Genomic DNA, 19,531 nt, shown 5'->3' with positions numbered 1-19,531 from the left:
ACAAAAGAACTGTGCAATAGTGCTAAATGAAAGTAAGTTCGAAAACACTGCCAGCTCTGATTCTGAATGTCAATGTCAACAAAGATGGAAGACATTCTTAGCCAGTAGAAACTTGTCGAGTGCATTTTGTCTGCAAACCGCGAGTTTATCATCAAATTATTGTCATCTTGTGAATTAAGACAAAGAAGTACTACACAAAGTTATAAAATGTAAGAAATCCAGTACACATGATTTGTGGTTAACGAAATATATACCATGTTATTGTGACAGTTGAGTCTAGCCATGTTGAGACTTGTGCTATTTAGGCGGCTATGTTTGAAATTATATAGCGTATAGTTGAAAAGTTGAATATTTTATTTCATCACCAAGAACTTCGATGTATAATGTGATTTATCATTAACAAAAAGAACAAACATATTTATGCATATGTGTTTGAAGACTACCATTTCATGAAAAAAAAATATATTCAAGAGATGACAGTTATTTTCATAACATGTTCACGTGATTGATAATATGAAATTGTTTATTCCAGATGGCAGAAGTACATGTCATAGGACAATTAGTAGGTGCTTCAGGATTCCCTGAACACAGTCTTTTCTGTAAATGGGGTATCCACATTGGTAAGTTGGCATATATAGCTGTTAATATACTGTAGCCAAAGGCATAATAATTCATATAGAGGTATAACAAAACCAAAATCAATGCAGTGGAAATAGACAGCATTCGAACCTATATAGTGTATTGACAGGTAAGGCTAGTGCTGGTGGTATATCATTAAGATGCAGATAGAATATCGTCCCCATAGTTGGTAAAAAATGTAAGGAGTTTTGAGGGTTAAATCAGTTCCATGTTGAAATGATAACCACATCCAATGCAGAGAAAGGAATTTCATAGAGGCCTGACTGTATTAGGCAATCATCATTAGTTTTGAAATATTTGAATGTGATAAATTCACTTTCATTAGATACTTCAAAAACATAGATCTATTCTTACAAAACATTGCAAGCAAGGTCAGAGTTGTTTAATTGTGAATAAGGAACAGAATGCCTAAACAAAAAAATGGAAAATTGAGGCATGCACATGTGGTTGAGCTCACTTTATCATGACTGGGTCACTTGGCAATGAACCAGGTTTTAAAACTGATCAGGTTAATTTCGTTTTCCATTTCTGTTACACTACATATTGTGTGTATATATGCATGTAAGACAATTTATACTGAACCCTATGAAACCTAAGAAATAAGTTCACTATATATAGGGGCAATTTGTTGCAGTTTTTGTCAGATAATTTCTTAGCAAGGGATACCTGTGATAAGGTAAAAAGGAATCCAAACCAAGAATGCATGCCTTACTGTTAATTTTTAATGTAAATGTCTTTCTCATCAGACCACAACAACCCTTGATATACCCAGCAATGTGTCATTTCAATTGCTACCTTGCTTACCTGTAACATATCTCCAATCTCCTTTCATTTTTTTCTTATTTTTACCTTGTCAAATAGTGGCATAATTAACTTTTAATTTCATAAATCTTCAAGTGACCTTTTTACCATTATTCCTACTTGACTAGGTGGTGCGTGGAAGGTCTTGTCAGGCTTACGTGAAGGTCAAACACAGGTGGACAATCCCCAGAACCAAGAGGCAGCTTACTGGTCACATCCCATCGATCTTCACTTAGCCACTAAAGGACTCCAAGGTGATGACAAAATAAATTGTTACCCCTCATGTTTCACCTGCTGGAATTTTCTTTCAACATGCATTCTAATAAAATGTAGTAGATGTACTGTAGTAGTTTTATGTGAACGTTATTACAGTTAAGCTTAATTACTTTATCTTGACTTCAAAAATCTAGTATTTTCTTGGGAAATTTGTGAAAACATCAATTACATTTTCATTGGTGAGTCATGTTTCGTCGTAAACTTACATTTAAAAGTGATGTGTGCAGTTATTTTATAAAATTCCCACCAATGCACTATAACAAAAAATAAATACTATCCGTTTTTGGGCCCTGCTGTTGAGTATTTGATAATAGCTCAGTATCATGGGCTATTGAAATATGCACACTTTATTCTGGTTTATGCAAAATGAAAATGGTAACAATTGAAAACAAATTGTCCAACTAGCAACTGTAAAATGAGAGTGAAATAGCTTGCTGTAGCAATTAGTAGTTCAATAGGATGTGTTTCTCAATACAGTTATTAAGCCAATTCTTTTAACATCTATTTCAATAATATATTTGTTTCAAAATTTTGAATTGAATATTCATTACCACTGTATTTTGTATCCTTGCAGGTTGGCCAAAGATACATTTTCAGGTGTGGCATCAAGATTCTTTTGGAAGAAATGAATTATATGGTTATGGTTTTTGTCATCTCCCAACCTCCCCTGGAATTCACGACATTGATTGTCCGACATGGCGGCCGGCTGGAGAGTTCCGAGAACAAGTGTCACAGCATTTCCTTGGAGGTGGTCCCCAGCTCAAAAACCCAGACTTAATATACAGTGGTGCAGATAGATACAGACTTCATACAGTGGCCATGGGCAAAGTTCACTTACAGCTCGGTGTGGTTCTAAGGAACTTTGATAGATATGGAATAGAATGCTGAAGTCCATCCAGGCTTTTTTATAAAATATTTTTACATACCGGTACACTGCAAACTGACTATTTTTCACTATTAATCAGACCCGTCTATAGCAACTGCTCAGGGGACAAGAAAAAAGTGGTCACAATAGACAGGTGGTCTCAAAGGCAGGTTTAGCTATACTTTTGAACAGGATCTGAACAGATGAAAAGGAAAATACAGATATTAATGTTTTCATATATTATATTTGAATAATGAAAAATCTCAAATATTGGAAAATATTAATATGCTGTCAATTTTTTTTATGAATTTATGATATCAGAAATAGTAATCTTTCTTTTGTAATCTTTGGTTAATTGTAATTTATTGGGATGTATTGTGTTAACTTTCATGATAACAATGACTTTGACACATAAAAGTTTGATCGAAATGAACACGATTTAGTAGAGTACAGGTTACCGTACATGTACACATGTATACAGGTTTCATCCTTCCCAGCCCATGGGTTACATTGCACTTGTAGTATGAAGTCAACAGATTTGGTAGAGAGTGAAAATAATTTTCCTTGTTATATCAGTTATGGGATAAACTCTGATATCCATCTAGCATAAATTGTTTATGATTTATTACCCATGTTGTGATTTTTTTTTTTTAAATATAATGTAATCGTTGAAGCTCTAAATTACACTTCAGAATAAAATCACTCAATGGGACATAAATTGTTATTAATCATAACATGCTGGATATCTTTATTATTATTATTTGTAAAATACAGTGACCATAAAATGCCAGTCTCATAACATGCATCAACGTTTCAAAGATCTACACAATATTGATATGAAATCTCATTTGTGCTATGCATTTTATAGCAGTACACGTACCATATTTGCCGTAATTAGGGCCCAGGGCATTTAAAAAAAAGAAGAGCTTAAATTGGGGCACTGATTAGAAGAAACAAAATTGGGGGGGGGGGGGGGGTTATGATAATGATAGAACAAGCTGTGCTACTTCAACCTTTGCTTCAGTATAACAGAAGGACAGTTTGTACATTCCAGTGTGGCTGGTGGTTTGGATATCAAATGTTTCATCTGCTTCATGGGAAGTTGAGTCACCAGACATAAATCTCTATTTTTAAATTATAAGTACTGTAAATCATTTAAATCAATAACTGTGCCTGGTAAGGGCTTGGATGGGGTATATAGAATTTCAATTCCTCTCATTAAAAGGGGAGGGGTGGTAATTACGACAAATACGGTAAGTTCATTAATAAATCATTCGTGTCACTAAAGGCGTTTTGTACTGGTAGTAATTGTACTAGTAGTGAATGTAACTTTTATATATTTTTTTCTATATTCAATTGGTAGTATTTATGTTTATCAAGTTGTTTATATAGAATCTCTTTAACCTGGTTTAATTGATACATGGTTAATAATTATGCTATTTCTTGTGAATTTCTATTAAATTAATTTTCTTTAAATCAGTTAATTAATGATTTTTTTTTAAATCAGTATAAAGCGATGTTTGAATCTAGAAATTATTAGATTTTTATACTTTTTATTTACCACAATCATATTCTCTGAAGATATTTTGCTTTTTATCAAAGTATATACCAAAGTGCAGTTGTTCAAAATGTGAATAGCTTATTCACTGTTTAATGTACATTTATTTTTGGTGTATCTTTAAAACACAACGGAATATTAAAGTAAATTACAAGCAAAATTACAAGATTTTACCTAGTATTCTGACAAAATTAGAGATTGAAAAATGTCATTAAACAGTGATTAAATTAATGAACAACTGGGCTCGGCAGTAAGAACGGATAGGGGCCATGTGGGTATTCAACAGAAGAAAGGCATGTCAGAATTTTGCAATTTTAGGAAATGTACGAGTCCATAAAATTTCAATTTTGCTGAAATTTGCCCACTAGCTTCTTAACCAGTAGTTTACTGTTCCTTCATCAAATAATTGTACATGATAGGACATATTTTCATTTATTGTACAGATACATGATATAATTTCTTCAGTTGTATTTGTTTACTATTTGTCATATCACATGTTGCAGAATGAATTATGATGATGATACTACATGTCAAAATTGTCAATAAATACATTTAAAATATGTAATGGTACTTTTTTTTCCCTAATTCAACAAGAGCAAAATTGTAATGAGACAGTATTCTGTTTCTTCCCTTTGCCAGCTTTCAAAAACATGTAGGAGTTTTAATTTTAAAAAGTGATCGTGGTTGGACAGTGCAGTGCACGTGGATAGCACATCTGCTATTCTCCAATCGGTCGTGAAAAGGTATGGGGTCACCTGACTGACCACATGGGATTTCTCGGGGTACTGTTGTTCGATAACATTTGGGCAAACAAGAGTGAATAATATAAGTTGATATAACATGTTCCATGATTGTAAAATCTGATCAGTAAGTTTTGTAAGTATTAAGATTTGAATACTCATTCCATCATATGATCAAACTCTGAATTCCCTCTTGATCATGAAGTGTAGATTTCCTCCGTTTGAGTATCTAGGTCATGCCATGTCGTGTTGGAATGAGAATCGGTGAAGCAAAATGTTGACGGCAATAAAACTGAGTGTGTCAACTATCATTAATCAAGTTCTCTCTAAGTTAACAAGAGGCCCAAGGGCCTTAGCGGTCACCTGAGTTATATCATAGGGTCTTGTAGCTTTATTTTATTGTTTAGATGTGATGTGGAAATCAGCATGTAAACTAAGTGAAATACAATACTTGTCATGTCATCAATGGATAAGAATTTTAAAATATTGGTAAATGTTCCCTTTGGGGCCCCGCCCTAGCCCCTGGGGATGGGGCAGGAATCCCAATTTTACAAAGTAATCCTCTCATTCACCTAAGATGATTCTGACTAAGTTTGAGTAATTTTCTGCTGAAAATGGATAAAATATATACCGAAAAGTGTTATTTCCCTATATAAACTATAGTAAACTTTACCCCCTCCCCAAGGGAGAACGGATAGCTCAGGGGTCCTGAAATTTACAATTTAAGTAAAGCCCCTGATGATCTTTCTTTCCACGTAGAGAAAATCACTGTAGTACCTCTGAGTCTGCAGAAGAAGATTTTTGAAATATTGGTTAATTTTCCCTTTGGGGCCCCGCCCTGGCCCCAGGGGTTGGGGTAGGAATCTCAATTTTACAATTTGAAACCATCTTCCTCCAAGGATGATTATCACCAAGTCAAAATAATTTCCACCAGAAAGTTGTCAAAATATACCCAAAAGTGTTATTTCCCTATATAAACTATAGTAAACTTTACCCCCTCCCCAAGGGAGAACGGATAGCTCGGGGGTCCTGAAATTTACAATTTAAGTAAAGCCCCTGATGATCTTTCTTTCCACGTAGAGAAAATCACTGTAGTACCTCTGAGTCTGGAGAAGAAGATTTTTGAAATATTGATTAATTTTCCCTTTGGGGCCCCGCCCTGGCCCCAGGGGTCGGGGTAGGAATCTCAATTTTACAATTTGAAACCATCTACCTCCAAGGATAATTCTCACCAAGTAAAAATAATTTCCTACAGAAAGTTGTCAAAATATACCCAAAAGTGTTATTTCCCTATATAAACTATAGTAAACTTTACCCCCTCCCCAAGGGAGAACGGATAGCTCGGGGGTCCTGAAATTTACAATTTAAGTAAAGCCCCTGATGATCTTTCTTTCCACGTAGAGAAAATCACTGTAGTACCTCTGAGTCTGGAGAAGAAGATTTTTGAAATATTGATTAATTTTCCCTTTGGGGCCCCGCCCTGGCCCCAGGGGTCGGGGTAGGAATCTCAATTTTACAATTTGAAACCATCTACCTCCAAGGATAATTCTCACCAAGTAAAAATAATTTCCTACAGAAAGTTGTCAAAATATACCCAAAAGTGTTATTTCCCTATATAAACTATAGTAAACTTTACCCCCTCCCCAAGGGAGAACGGATAGCTCGGGGGTCCTGAAATTTACAATTTAAGTAAAGCCCCTGATGATCTTTCTTTCCACGTAGAGAAAATCACTGTAGTACCTCTGAGTCTGGAGAAGAAGATTTTTGAAATATTGATTAATTTTCCCTTTGGGGCCCCGCCCTGGCCCCAGGGGTCGGGGTAGGAATCTCAATTTTACAATTTGAAACCATCTACCTCCAAGGATAATTCTCACCAAGTAAAAATAATTTCCTACAGAAAGTTGTCAAAATATACCCAAAAGTGTTATTTCCCTATATAAACTATAGTAAACTTTACCCCCTCCCCAAGGGAGAACGGATAGCTCGGGGGTCCTGAAATTTACAATTTAAGTAAAGCCCCTGATGATCTTTCTTTCCACGTAGAGAAAATCACTGTAGTACCTCTGAGTCTGGAGAAGAAGATTTTTGAAATATTGATTAATTTTCCCTTTGGGGCCCCGCCCTGGCCCCAGGGGTCGGGGTAGGAATCTCAATTTTACAATTTGAAACCATCTACCTCCAAGGATAATTCTCACCAAGTAAAAATAATTTCCTACAGAAAGTTGTCAAAATATACCCAAAAGTGTTATTTCCCTATATAAACTATAGTAAACTTTACCCCCTCCCCAAGGGAGAACGGATAGCTCGGGGGTCCTGAAATTTACAATTTAAGTAAAGCCCCTGATGATCTTTCTTTCCACGTAGAGAAAATCACTGTAGTACCTCTGAGTCTGGAGAAGAAGATTTTTGAAATATTGATTAATTTTCCCTTTGGGGCCCCGCCCTGGCCCCAGGGGTCGGGGTAGGAATCTCAATTTTACAATTTGAAACCATCTACCTCCAAGGATAATTCTCACCAAGTAAAAATAATTTCCTACAGAAAGTTGTCAAAATATACCCAAAAGTGTTATTTCCCTATATAAACTATAGTAAACTTTACCCCCTCCCCAAGGGAGAACGGATAGCTCGGGGGTCCTGAAATTTACAATTTAAGTAAAGCCCCTGATGATCTTTCTTTCCACGTAGAGAAAATCACTGTAGTACCTCTGAGTCTGGAGAAGAAGATTTTTGAAATATTGATTAATTTTCCCTTTGGGGCCCCGCCCTGGCCCCAGGGGTCGGGGTAGGAATCTCAATTTTACAATTTGAAACCATCTACCTCCAAGGATAATTCTCACCAAGTAAAAATAATTTCCTACAGAAAGTTGTCAAAATATACCCAAAAGTGTTATTTCCCTATATAAACTATAGTAAACTTTACCCCCTCCCCAAGGGAGAACGGATAGCTCGGGGGTCCTGAAATTTACAATTTAAGTAAAGCCCCTGATGATCTTTCTTTCCACGTAGAGAAAATCACTGTAGTACCTCTGAGTCTGGAGAAGAAGATTTTTGAAATATTGGTTAATTTTCCCTTTGGGGCCCCGCCCTGGCCCCAGGGGTTGGGGTAGGAATCCCAATTTTACAATTTTGAAGCCTCATCTACCAAGGATGATTCTGACCAAGTTTGAAAAAAATCCATCCACTGGTTCTTGAGAAGAAGTTGAAAATGTAAAAGTTTACGCACGACGCACGACGGACGACGACGGACGAAAAGCGATTAGAATAGGTCACTTGAGCAAAGCTCAGGTGACCTAAAAATGTATGTCCCAGACAAGATTTCTTAAAATAATTGTATTTATTTGACCTTTTATCTGAAGGTCAAGATCACAGTACATGTAACTTAACAATAGTGAACTGCACATCTTCTGTGGGCAGTGCAGGTGTACTGCAAGTTTCATCAAGATACCTTTAATGATTTAAAGTTACAGCCCAGAAGCACCAGAACTAAAACAATATGCCTCTCTATACATTTGAAGGGGAGACAATAATTCAGACTTATTTGGAGTTATAATAATGGGATTGCTGTCGGATGCCTCCAGTCGTAAAATTGGTTATAAATGATAAAACACTTGCACATTATTAAATTTCCAGTCAAGTGCATGAACTTTATTTCATGATAAGTAAAACTTTGCATCACAATTTAATTTACATCTATTCACTGTTGTTCACTTCATGTTCCGATGGGTTTATAAAGCCCGATGGTACATAGTCTTTATCATCATCGTCACCGCTTAACAATGCCAGGAATTGGAATCGGCTTCCCATCTTGTCAGGGTGTGTTAACATTTCGTATTCACTAAGTAAAATCTTTGATCTCTTTTCATCTTTACAATTATTCATCAACATCTGAAACACATCAACAGATAGAAGGAATTAAGAGATAATGAAAATTGTATAAAAAATGTCTATATATATGTTTTCATGTTTTAATAAAACAAAAAACATTTAGTGCGTAAATAAGTTTGAGCAGTCTATAATGAATCTTTTAGGGTGTCTGTACTGTATGTGTAAATCTATCCCTACCTGTAATCAAGCTTACCGGTAGTATAAGAACTAGACCGATCTGCATATCTACCCCTACCTGTAATTAAGCTAACCGGTAGTATAGGAACTAGATTAATATATAGGTATATCTACCTCTACCTGTAATCAAGCTAACCGGTAGTATAGGAACTAGATTAATATATATATTTACCTCTACCTGTAATTAAGCTAACCGGTAGTATAGGAACTAGATTAATATATAGGTATTTCTACCTCTACCTGTAATCAAGCTAACCCGTAGTATAGGAACTAGATTAATATATAGGTATTTCTACCTCTACCTGTAATCAAGCTAACCCGTAGTATAGGAACTAGATTAATATATATATTTACCTCTACCTGTAATTAAGCTAACCGGTAGTATAGGAACTAGATTAATATATATATCTACCTCTACCTGTAATCAAGCTTACTGGCAGTATAGGAACTAGATCTATATCTATATCTACCCCTACCTGTTATCAAGCTTACCTGTAGTTTATTAATTAGGCCGATCTGTATATCTACCTCTACCTGTAATCAACTTAACGGTACTATGGGAACTAGATTAATATATATATCTACCTCTTCCTGTAATCAAGCTTACCTGTAGCCTGGCAAGAATCCCCATGTTGTGAAGGAAATCTTTCTGGGTTACTGGACCAAATACTTTAACTGCAGAAAATGAAAATGATAAAAAAATAATTTCTGTTAAATACTTTAAATTTTATCTTAAGATTTCATAATTAAGGCAATCAGTATTACAATGTAAGAACATATCTTCTATTGATACTCCAAACTGTGAGATATGGTAGAAAGTGGTAAAATTCACACACTTCGAGTCTGATACATATATATTTTGAAACATAAATGGATCTCTTTAACATCTAAATGTTTACACACCTATAAGGAATCAGACTGATCCAGAAAATATAAGAGATAAAGTTGTACAAAATGGACATCCTCGTATTTCATATTTACATTAATGACAGGACCTTATCCAATTTTTACTTTTTCTGTGATGTCTGCCTTCCCCTGACCAAATATTACAGGCCTTTTTGTTTTGTCATATCATTTCAAAATGGCTCAAACTAGTTACCGTTATGTGCTGTTATCACTTAAAATAAACACCAACAAGAGTACCGCAAGTCGACAATATACACTCATCCCATGCCAAACTGACATACTGGGAGAGAGGGGCATAAAAACCATGGTCCCAAGAAATTGCAATTAATAAGACTTAACACAGAAATAGCTTCCATTTCACTAACCAGGTTTGTGTACAGGAAAAAATATACCTTTGGATTCTGCCATGGACCGAAGGTAGGAAAAGTCAACATCAGCAGTCAAATCTGCCGTCCCGGGATCTTTAAGTGCATCATGTTGTTTATGATTCTTAAATGCCTGTGATAACCAAAAATAAAATATCTGACATCAGTCTGTAGTGCGTTTAAGGATATCTATATTACATATATTGATACTTGTACAGTTTTGCAGATACTAGTTTCCTTAGCATGTTTGAATGGTCCGCACATATTTAAAGATCATTCAACTGACCTTGCATCATTAAACAAAAAATTGATTTCATTTTCTAATACCTGCCAGTTAAGTCGTACACCTTCACTTCAAAGTGTTGATGTAACAACAAAACCTGTCTAATCTGATCTCTAGGTATTCCGTCTCCTGTCACATACCAGAGATCTGTTATCCAAAAATTGTTGGATGCCGAGGGTGTCAGATAACACAAGTTTCAGTGGTATTTAACTCCCTTAATTCATTAACACATTTTCTTGATTGCATTATCACACTCTACCCTCAGTCAAGTTTCAGCGATGTCCAACAATTTCCGGACAGTATTCTAAAATCATGAGATTGTGAGTAACAAAGATAGATTCCCTGAAATGTATGAATGTATGAAACGAAGGACCCCCCACCCCCCCCNNCACCCACCCTCCCTATCATGTGATTCTGTAAACAATACCTGTAATATTATGTTTGTCCCGCCAAATTTAAACCCTGACCTCTTGATATTAAAATTTGGTAAATTCATTCCTCCGCTAATTATACATGTGAATTTTTCCCTGGTTTCCCTCTTCGAGAAGTGCAGAAGTGGTAGCCAAAATCTCCTGGCTAAAGTAATTGTCACATTTCTTCAAGTCTCATTAGTTATTTCAAAATTTTAATGAGACACTTATCAATAGGATTTCTTATCTAAATTCCAGTAGCCTTATTTCACTTACCCTGAATGTATCTGTCTTGTCACCATTATGGCCATAGTCGATGATAAGTGAAAATCCTCCTTCCTCGGCTATTCTTTTGGCCAACTCCGAGATGACGACTCCGCCCACTGGTGACACCTCCAGGTGGTTACGTGGGTCCTCTGGCTGTATATGCTAAAGGAATGGAATTAAGTTGATGACATTAAGCTATTGTTTTAATTTAATAATGATGCTATAGATGTTTCAGTGTTTTTTTCGTTGATATAGGATGGGACCTGTCTGTTGCATTTTGTGAAGATATAATAATTTGAGGTTCTTATATACTGTTTCATCACAACCTAGTTCATAGGTCGTCTCCAAGGGGTTCACAAATTATGATCTGTGGTTATAGGACCTTTGCAACCAGCAGCCAATATCTTCGCTCACGAGCCTGGTCACAAGCCAGGTGTCTCACCACTAGACTACCGTGCCTCCAATATACCAATTGGGAGGGAAATTTTGAAGTGAAAGTTTGAGTAGGAGGGACAGTCACTCTATAATATACCAGTAAAAATATTATATCTATGTGACATGGATGTCTCAATAGAGAACTCAAATGTATCATATTATTTGAACAGCACAATGCAAACCTTGACATTTTCACACAATTTCTTTTGTCTAACCTGCTAATGGGACCACCTGTGTTGAAAGACCACCTGTGTTAAAAGACCACTTGAAATGCTCAAATTCTTTTTTTTTTCTGTTCTGAACTGAACCTGTATTAAGACACCACCCGTGTTGAAAAACCACTGTATATGCTCCAATTCTAGTAAAAAAAAAAATATCAAATTTATCTTTACAGCACATGCTTGCAAAGTACCCAGAGACAGTAATACCAGGTAGCTCACTCCTTGGAGATTCGTCTCTTACAGTAAAAAGAAGAACCTGGGGCCTATGCGAAACAACCAGTTTGTCCGTTTTTAAATGTAACAATTTCGGGTATAAATCCGTGTGGACCTGTAAATGTTTATGCAGGTCTTGCAAGGCTTTGTCAAGGCTCGCCTGAAAGCAGCATCAGACTAATCAACTATATCATATGTGGAAAAGGAGAGAAATGTTCTTATAATAAAGTTCTCTAAATATAAAGCTAATCCTAAAGAGAAAATTTTCCTGACTTTTAGTGGACATTTTATATATATAGATGATTTATTATTGTGTTGTTATGTTTGTAACTACTGTTGGTTGACAATGACTGATTGTATTTATAGTCAAACCTGCTCCTGCTATCACCTCATTCAACAGATTGTGTTAACCCCTGTAGACCATAATGGACTTAACAAGATCAATGCATAGTAGAGTCTATTAAAGTTACGTAGGGATGAACAGGTTTGAGATCACTTTCAGTGTTGTCCATTGTAGTGGGACATTTCAATCTTCTCATGCTGTTTATGATTTTACTTTGATTTATTAATTGTAATTTTCAATGTTTTCATAACGATTCAACCTTTATTATGATCGAAACAGCGAGAAATTTGACTCATGAAAGTTTGATTTATGAAGGGAATATCAGTGGAAAAAATCTGGACTTTGTTTAAGTTCGACAAAAACTGAGAAGTTTCAATCTTCTAATTTTGATTTATGGAAGCTTGGCTGTATTTTTGGTATGGAAATTATCTCTTTGGAAATATTGCTTCAATACATTTATCATAATACTTCAGTATATTTGCCTGTTAAGATATTTTTGCATTGATAAAATGAATCTTAAAATCGAAAAAATTATGCCACTGGATGAAAATGACCTATTTACAAGTTACTTTAATAAATCCAAAATCTTGGAAACAAAAATTAATAAAAGATCAAAATGATCAAATGTACAGTTCATATTTTCCTACCTTTAGAAAAGCTCTCGCAGGGAAGGTTGGACCACCAGCGATGACATATCTGAAGTCCGAGTCCGACTGACTAGTGGCTACCTCATCCTCATTTGATTTACTAGTGTTTAGGTCAACCAAAACCTCACGCCATCCTTCCTGCGTTTTCTGAGAAGAAAAATTGTCATGAAATGAAGAGGTTTGTAGATCTTATATTTTTCCCCTTTTGTTTCATGAGTACAAAGAACTGCAGTATACCAATATTCTACCATACTCATGAAATATATAATGGTATTCAATGGTAAACCATTAACAAGAACCTGTATTGCTCACCTGGATATTTGAGGAATCATGGGAAAATATTCTGAATGAAAGTTATTTTGAAAATGTTTCCATATATTGAGTCTCCTTGCCTTAAGAATGTTCCAGGCTAAATGAAATGTTATACTACTCTATTCCAGCATGCTACTGGTCGAATAAAATCACCCAGGGCCTCCAGGTAATTCAGAAGAAGTTGTTTAAAGTTTTTTTCCATATTTGATCCTTTGACCAGTCACTTTGAAAGTAGGCAAGGTCATTTATATGAGGAAACTTACTAGGATTCTGTCCTAGGTAACTACTGACCAAATATCATTGCCCTAGGTCCACCAGTTTCTTTAGAAGAACCTGATCAAAGAAAAAGTTGACAGACGGCAGACAACACAACATATATCCTCGATGTATGCTATCAGATTATGTGACCCCTGAAAGTATGATTTCAATGAAATGTGATGACCTTGCATTGACAAGGCGGCCTGACACATGCTTTGATCGCACTATAGTGACAACAGGCTTCACAAATATTACATGTACGTAGGAATTAAGAGATGTATGATAGTCTGATGACTAGGGTATGAGATTGGTTTAAACGTAACAGCTGATTCTTTTAATCAAACATATTAAAGAGATTCGGTATGTCACACAGATGAAAACACTACCACTACGAACCTTGTATGCTTTAATAAGAATTAAATATAAAATACTTACATGAAATTTGAAGATAGGTAGTGCATCAAAGAACTCGTGTGCTATATAGCAGGAGAACCCCTCGGGGACTTCTCGTAAATCCTTGTACCACTTGACCTCTGGTCCGTGTCTGGACTTCACGGTTTTGTAAGGAGGTTCAGCACTACCGACGTCAGCCTCCACCTCTGTCCCAGGATTGCCCGTCAGCTTTTCCTCCTGTTGCTGGGACAACTTGGGACTTATTTCTACCATGTGTAAACTGACTTTATCTCCGAAGGTAGGGAACTGAGCAAAAGTCTTAAAGACAAAGTTTGACAGATACTTTAAAAAAAAAAATGTTTTCAAATAATTAAACTAATTTAATTCTTTAATAACAAAAAAGTAGTAAAAATGTATTTATCCCATCAAATGTCTAAAATTTTATCCAAATAAAACTTTATTTTTTTCTTAAATTGTGATGCTATATTTGTGCCCAATTTGAATGAAGTCAAACCTTTCCGTTGGGCCCAAATTTTGTGGTTTCCTGACAAAATACCATTTCGTGCACATGCCAACATGAAAACTTCTGAAAAAAACCTTCCACTGGTTTCAATTGTAAAAAGAGTGTTACTACCCTGAGCATGTCGTCAGCAAGTGTGCCCCGCCCTGGCCCCAGCTCCACCAGCTGGAAGGTTGGAGGCATGCCCGCCTTCACCCACTCATTGATACACCATATTCCTAACAGCTGAAACAAAATCTTCCTCAAATATCACATACATATATGTATGTAATACATTTAATATTTGAGTACCATGTCTTAGACATGGTAAGTTTTCACCAATGCCATAAAAAAATTCTACAATGTACTGAATTCAAAGAAGCATTATATCAGAATATTTTTTTCCCTAAAATTGTAAAGAGTATAAGCAACAGATGAAGAAATCTTTTTTTTTTTTTCAGTGAACCTTTCAACTGTCTGTTCTGCATTGTCAACAAACCAACATCTGGATGACAAAAACCAGCATACTTCTAGTGGTGAGTTTTTGAAGTGAATAGTGATGGGCAATTGGTGTAAGTCACAATCGATAATCGGTTTGTAATGGGATGTAGTAAACCGATCGATGATCGATTGCATAATTGGTTGATAATTGCATGGGACTGAACACCCCAATAAAGTAAGAGAATAGAGTTGTTCACTAAACATGTACATCAGGTTTTGTTCTTTTATAATTAATGGTTATCAAGCAACTTCTTTGCATTTTATCAATCATATAGTATAATTAGATCATAAGAATATATTATTTAAAGAATACATGGAAGACATTTGAATAATTTGATTTCAATAATGAACCGATTATATCAATTATGGAATTTGTAATCGATAATCGGAATCTAAAGGGTAAACCGATCGATTTTTCGATTATATAATCGATCATCAGCCCAATCACTAGTAGTGAATATATTGCAATATACACAACATGTATTACGATCAGAATTTTGAATATATTGGTATTATCTACATTTTTTTTATTATAGATCACAGGAAATTGAAAAAAAAAAATTGAGAAAAAATAACTTAATCAAAAATATCTTTCTGCCAATGCAGACATTGTCAACTTTTTAACTTCCTTTGAGTTCCAAAGTGAATAGAAGTACATTTTGTATCATCAAAAGCCAGATATGTGTCAATCTTTAATAAATAAACCTAAATATTTTCCACTCACTGATTTAAATGTTAACAGAAGTACAAACCTCCCCAAACATCTGACTAACTTCTGGTGAAGTGATGAAGTCACCGTCTCGTCCAATTACATTCTTATGCATGTAGTACCCCTGTCAAGTAAACGGATGAGATTTTTTATCAATTTTGAAAAAAAAAAAAAAAAAAAGACTGTCTAATATCTGACCATATACTCTTTGTGGAAATAATGAAGAGATATTGATTCGGTCATAAAAAATATATATGTTTCAGGTTTCAAAACCCATTCAAATGTGCTGCTTTCCTGTCAACTGAAAAAAGTGTTTTAATTAAATCTAGATAACATTTTCATGCATGCTAACAACAAACAGGGATTATCCCAAAAACATATATTTACAGGGTAATCACCTTTGTAGTAGAGTAATTTTGGTTATGATATAGGACTATCTACACATTCTATCAATTTTACCTAAATTTTGACTGTAAAATGAAAAAGAAATCACCTTAAGACATTCTCAAAAGTTTATAAAGTAATGCAACCTGAAGTTTCCAATGGTACATCCATATGCATATATATATTATAAAGAAACATGAATTGAAAACTAGCTAAGATATGGATTTACTAGGGCAGTAGTGGAAATGCTTCTTTACAATGTGTGCCCTTGAATCCACAATGGGATTAACCCTTTCACCACTGTAGACCATCATGGACTCACCCAGATGAGTGTATGGTCGAGTCTACATCAAGTTACCTTGGGGTGAAAGGGTGAACTCAATCATCCCTGAAATTTCATAATGAATTATACCAACCTTTGAATTGGAAGAGTTCAAATGTGTCTTCAGGGGTAAATGAGTTAATAGTACATTGTACATTCAATCTTATTAAAATATCACAGGGCTTATAACAAGTACCTACAGAAATAGGGTTTGTAAGGACCTCCTTCATGTATTCTGCTACAGACATCGGCCCATTGGCTGCGATACGAGCTGTCAGATACTTCTTCAGGTCCGGAGGCTGGGATTGTGTAGCTGAACAAAAACATCTTCTGTGTGAATATCTTTGGGCCACTGCAAAATATGAAAGTTTACATCTTCATCAGATTGGAAAAGAGGTTTTTCTTTTAATTACATTGTCTTTATTTTCAGTATGAGAATATAATACTTATACTTGTTCTAAAATTTAAATAAAATTCTTAGCTGTCCATACCATATGCCTAATTGGATACTAATGTAACAGGAGAGCAAAAATACACGCAGGCACACCATGGTCCGTATTCATGAAACCGTTCTCATGCCAAAGCATGCATTCTGTGCTCAAACCAACTTTCTTTTACTTCTACTTCTAAATGGTACTGATCAACTTCAACAATTTGAAGATAAAATGTCAGACGAGGAGTGAAACATGGAAAGAGAGTGTTTTTAAAAGATACAAGATGGTCTAATTTGCGTTTGAAAGGCGACGGTAGAGGGCTGATTTGAATAATTCCGTTCTGGGGCTCGAAATAATGTCAGGGGGGAGTTTATTCCACTCGGGTGTAGTTCGAGGGAAGAATGATGCCTTTCTGGTCTGGGTTTTTGAGTGGGGAATTCGATACGAAAACTGGTGGTTTGTTCGGGATTTTCTAACTGTAGGGATTAATCTGTCTGATTTTACGATAGCGACTTTCTGGTTTACAATGTTATGAAGCATGGTCAGACGAGCATCTCTACGTCTATCTGCTAGAGGGCGCAGCTTTAGGTGGTCCACCATTTCTGACACACTGGAGGTACGATGGTTGTACCTGTGCTTATTGAGCACATAGCGCGCTGCCCTTCGCTGGACCATTTCCGACTTGTCAATATTTGTTTGGGTGTGAGGGTCCCATACTGTACAGGCATACTCAAGTGATGGTTGAACTAATGATTTGTATGCCTGTACTTTGGCTGATGTTGAGCAAATTTTAAGATTTCGTCTTAAAAAGCCTAGCGTAGAATTTGCTTTTGGGCAGATAGTATTTATATGTGAATCCCATTTAAGGTCAGATGATAGTGTTACACCCAGATACTTGGCCTGACTAAGATGTTCCATTATGTGTCCATGTAAAGTATAATTATGGACTATTGGAGTTTTGTTTTTAGTCACCGACAACACATTGCATTTGTTTGGTTGGAAGATCTTTTTCCATGTATTTTCCCAGAGCGCTAGTTTGTCAAGATCATTTTGAAGTGTTTCAGCATCACTGTTTGACTTGATAACTAGATATGCAATAGTGTCGTCTGCAAATAAACGGATTGTAGCATTTAGACCCACAGGGATATCGTTTATAAAGTAAAGAAATAAACTGGGTCCCAAAACTGACCCCTGGGGTACCCCGGAATGGACATCGACAAAATCAGACTTCTCCCCTTCAACTACTACTGTCTGAGTTCTACCGGTCAGGAAACTCTCGATCCAGTTTGCAACTCGCTTAAATAACGTAAAATGGTCAAAAGGTCAAATGCAAACATTGAAAACAGAATTTGGCTTTTAGTCTCCTCAAATTTATTCCAAATCATTGACAAAATAATATTTGTTTATCAATTTATTACTGGAACAAGAAATAAGACTCCATGCTAGAGCATGAGAACGGTTTCATGAATACTGGCTCGGGATTCAAACCTGCACCATCAGAACTCTATATGCAGACACTCTTAACCCTTTCACCCCTATGTAACTTTAATAAACTCTACCACACATTGATCTAGATTATGGTCTACAGTGGTGAAAGGGTTAACCAATTGAGCTAACTGGTTGCAAACGTTCCACCCCTTTTTGCCCCGCCCCTAAGACACCAAGGTTTCAGCCCCTCCATTTGTACATTTAATTTTTAATTTAAATCCACACCAACTGAGAATTTAATGCTTCCAAACAAATATGGTTGATTTGACCTCCTCTTGGTTACAGAGAAATTTCTTAAAGCAATATGGTCAAATTACCCTTATTTGGACACGCCCACCACCCCCTCCCCCTTCCCGGGTGGGGGGTCAGCCCCTCCATTTGTGCAATTAAGAATCCTCACCAATTAGAGACGCTTTCAAGTCAAATTTAGTAAAATTCCAATCAGTGGTTTAGAAGATATAGAAGTCATTTGAAGAAATCGTTGACGGACAACAGGTCATGAAAGACAGACCACGGACGGCTGACAAAGTATAGGACCAGGTAAGCCAATAAAATTATAGCTGCTTCCTTCCAACTCGGCTTTGGGAAATTTCTCATTACTTGACATTAGCTCAATTGGTAGACCTAGTTAGCCAGCCAATTAAGTCTAATCTATGTTTGTACTTACTTCACAAATAAGAGTGTCAATGCACATCATCATATATTAGGATGACGACACCATATGATAGTTATTGCATGACGTTACTTGTATATTATCTACCAGCGACAAAACCTGACTCACTCTCTCAAGTCTTTGAAAGCTAACGACATATAACACTTCCCCCTCCCTCTGAAATAATATAAAAACAATCGCTGGATTTCTTTGCAACTAACAGAGTTTCATCGCGTTTACCTCTGAGTAATCGATACAACCGCATGTTTGTTTTGGTTCATGTGCTTGAGGTCACGTTTCACAAACGAGGAAACCCCTCTACGACGGAATCCCCGCCTCGTTTCGAATATTGTTGCGCCACGTATACTTTAAACTACAATTTTCATATTAATGCGCGTTTTATTTTTAATATCTAATTATATGAAAAATTGGTACAAAGATTTGCAATCTATAATTGATATTGTTTTACAGTCATGCTGACTGTTTTGTCTCCTATATTTTAGTTCAAGAGATGATAACTGATGACCTACTTTTAGTGTAAGAATTTC

General features: G+C 35.8%; 2 protein-coding genes across 3 annotated transcripts; one reads left to right on the top strand and one right to left on the bottom strand.

Annotated features, from left to right (window-relative positions):
- The first annotated feature begins 67 nt into the window (after positions 1-67).
- On the top strand, positions 68-4,704 carry LOC110463528 (B9 domain-containing protein 2-like). Its single transcript, XM_021518174.1, has 4 exons — positions 68-209; positions 533-620; positions 1,569-1,694; positions 2,291-4,704. The coding sequence occupies exons 2-4, from the start codon at positions 533-535 to the stop codon at positions 2,602-2,604; spliced, it is 528 nt and encodes a 175-aa protein (XP_021373849.1). The 5' UTR covers positions 68-209; the 3' UTR covers positions 2,605-4,704.
- Positions 4,705-8,497: 3,793 nt separating this feature from the next.
- Positions 8,498-19,365, bottom strand: LOC110463517 (protein arginine methyltransferase NDUFAF7, mitochondrial-like). Of its 2 annotated transcripts, none has more exons than XM_021518158.1 (10): positions 19,224-19,365; positions 16,610-16,761; positions 15,747-15,827; positions 14,629-14,739; positions 14,037-14,312; positions 13,032-13,178; positions 11,182-11,334; positions 10,240-10,345; positions 9,549-9,616; positions 8,498-8,764 (listed from the first exon to the last, which is right to left on the bottom strand). In XM_021518158.1, the coding sequence occupies exons 1-10, from the start codon at positions 19,246-19,248 to the stop codon at positions 8,570-8,572; spliced, it is 1,314 nt and encodes a 437-aa protein (XP_021373833.1). In that variant the 5' UTR covers positions 19,249-19,365; the 3' UTR covers positions 8,498-8,569. The 2 variants fall into 2 exon arrangements, with proteins under 2 accessions (XP_021373833.1, XP_021373834.1); XM_021518159.1 differs by lacking the exon at positions 19,224-19,365 and adding an exon at positions 18,999-19,080.
- Positions 19,366-19,531: the final 166 nt, after the last annotated feature.

The sequence above is a fragment of the Mizuhopecten yessoensis genome, unplaced genomic scaffold, assembly GCF_002113885.1.
Source record: "Mizuhopecten yessoensis strain PY_sf001 unplaced genomic scaffold, ASM211388v2 scaffold10913, whole genome shotgun sequence".
Classification (NCBI taxonomy): Eukaryota; Metazoa; Mollusca; class Bivalvia; order Pectinida; family Pectinidae; genus Mizuhopecten; species Mizuhopecten yessoensis.
The sequence above is the reverse complement of the archived record's forward strand: the minus strand, read 5'-3'. Positions and strand labels throughout refer to the sequence as shown.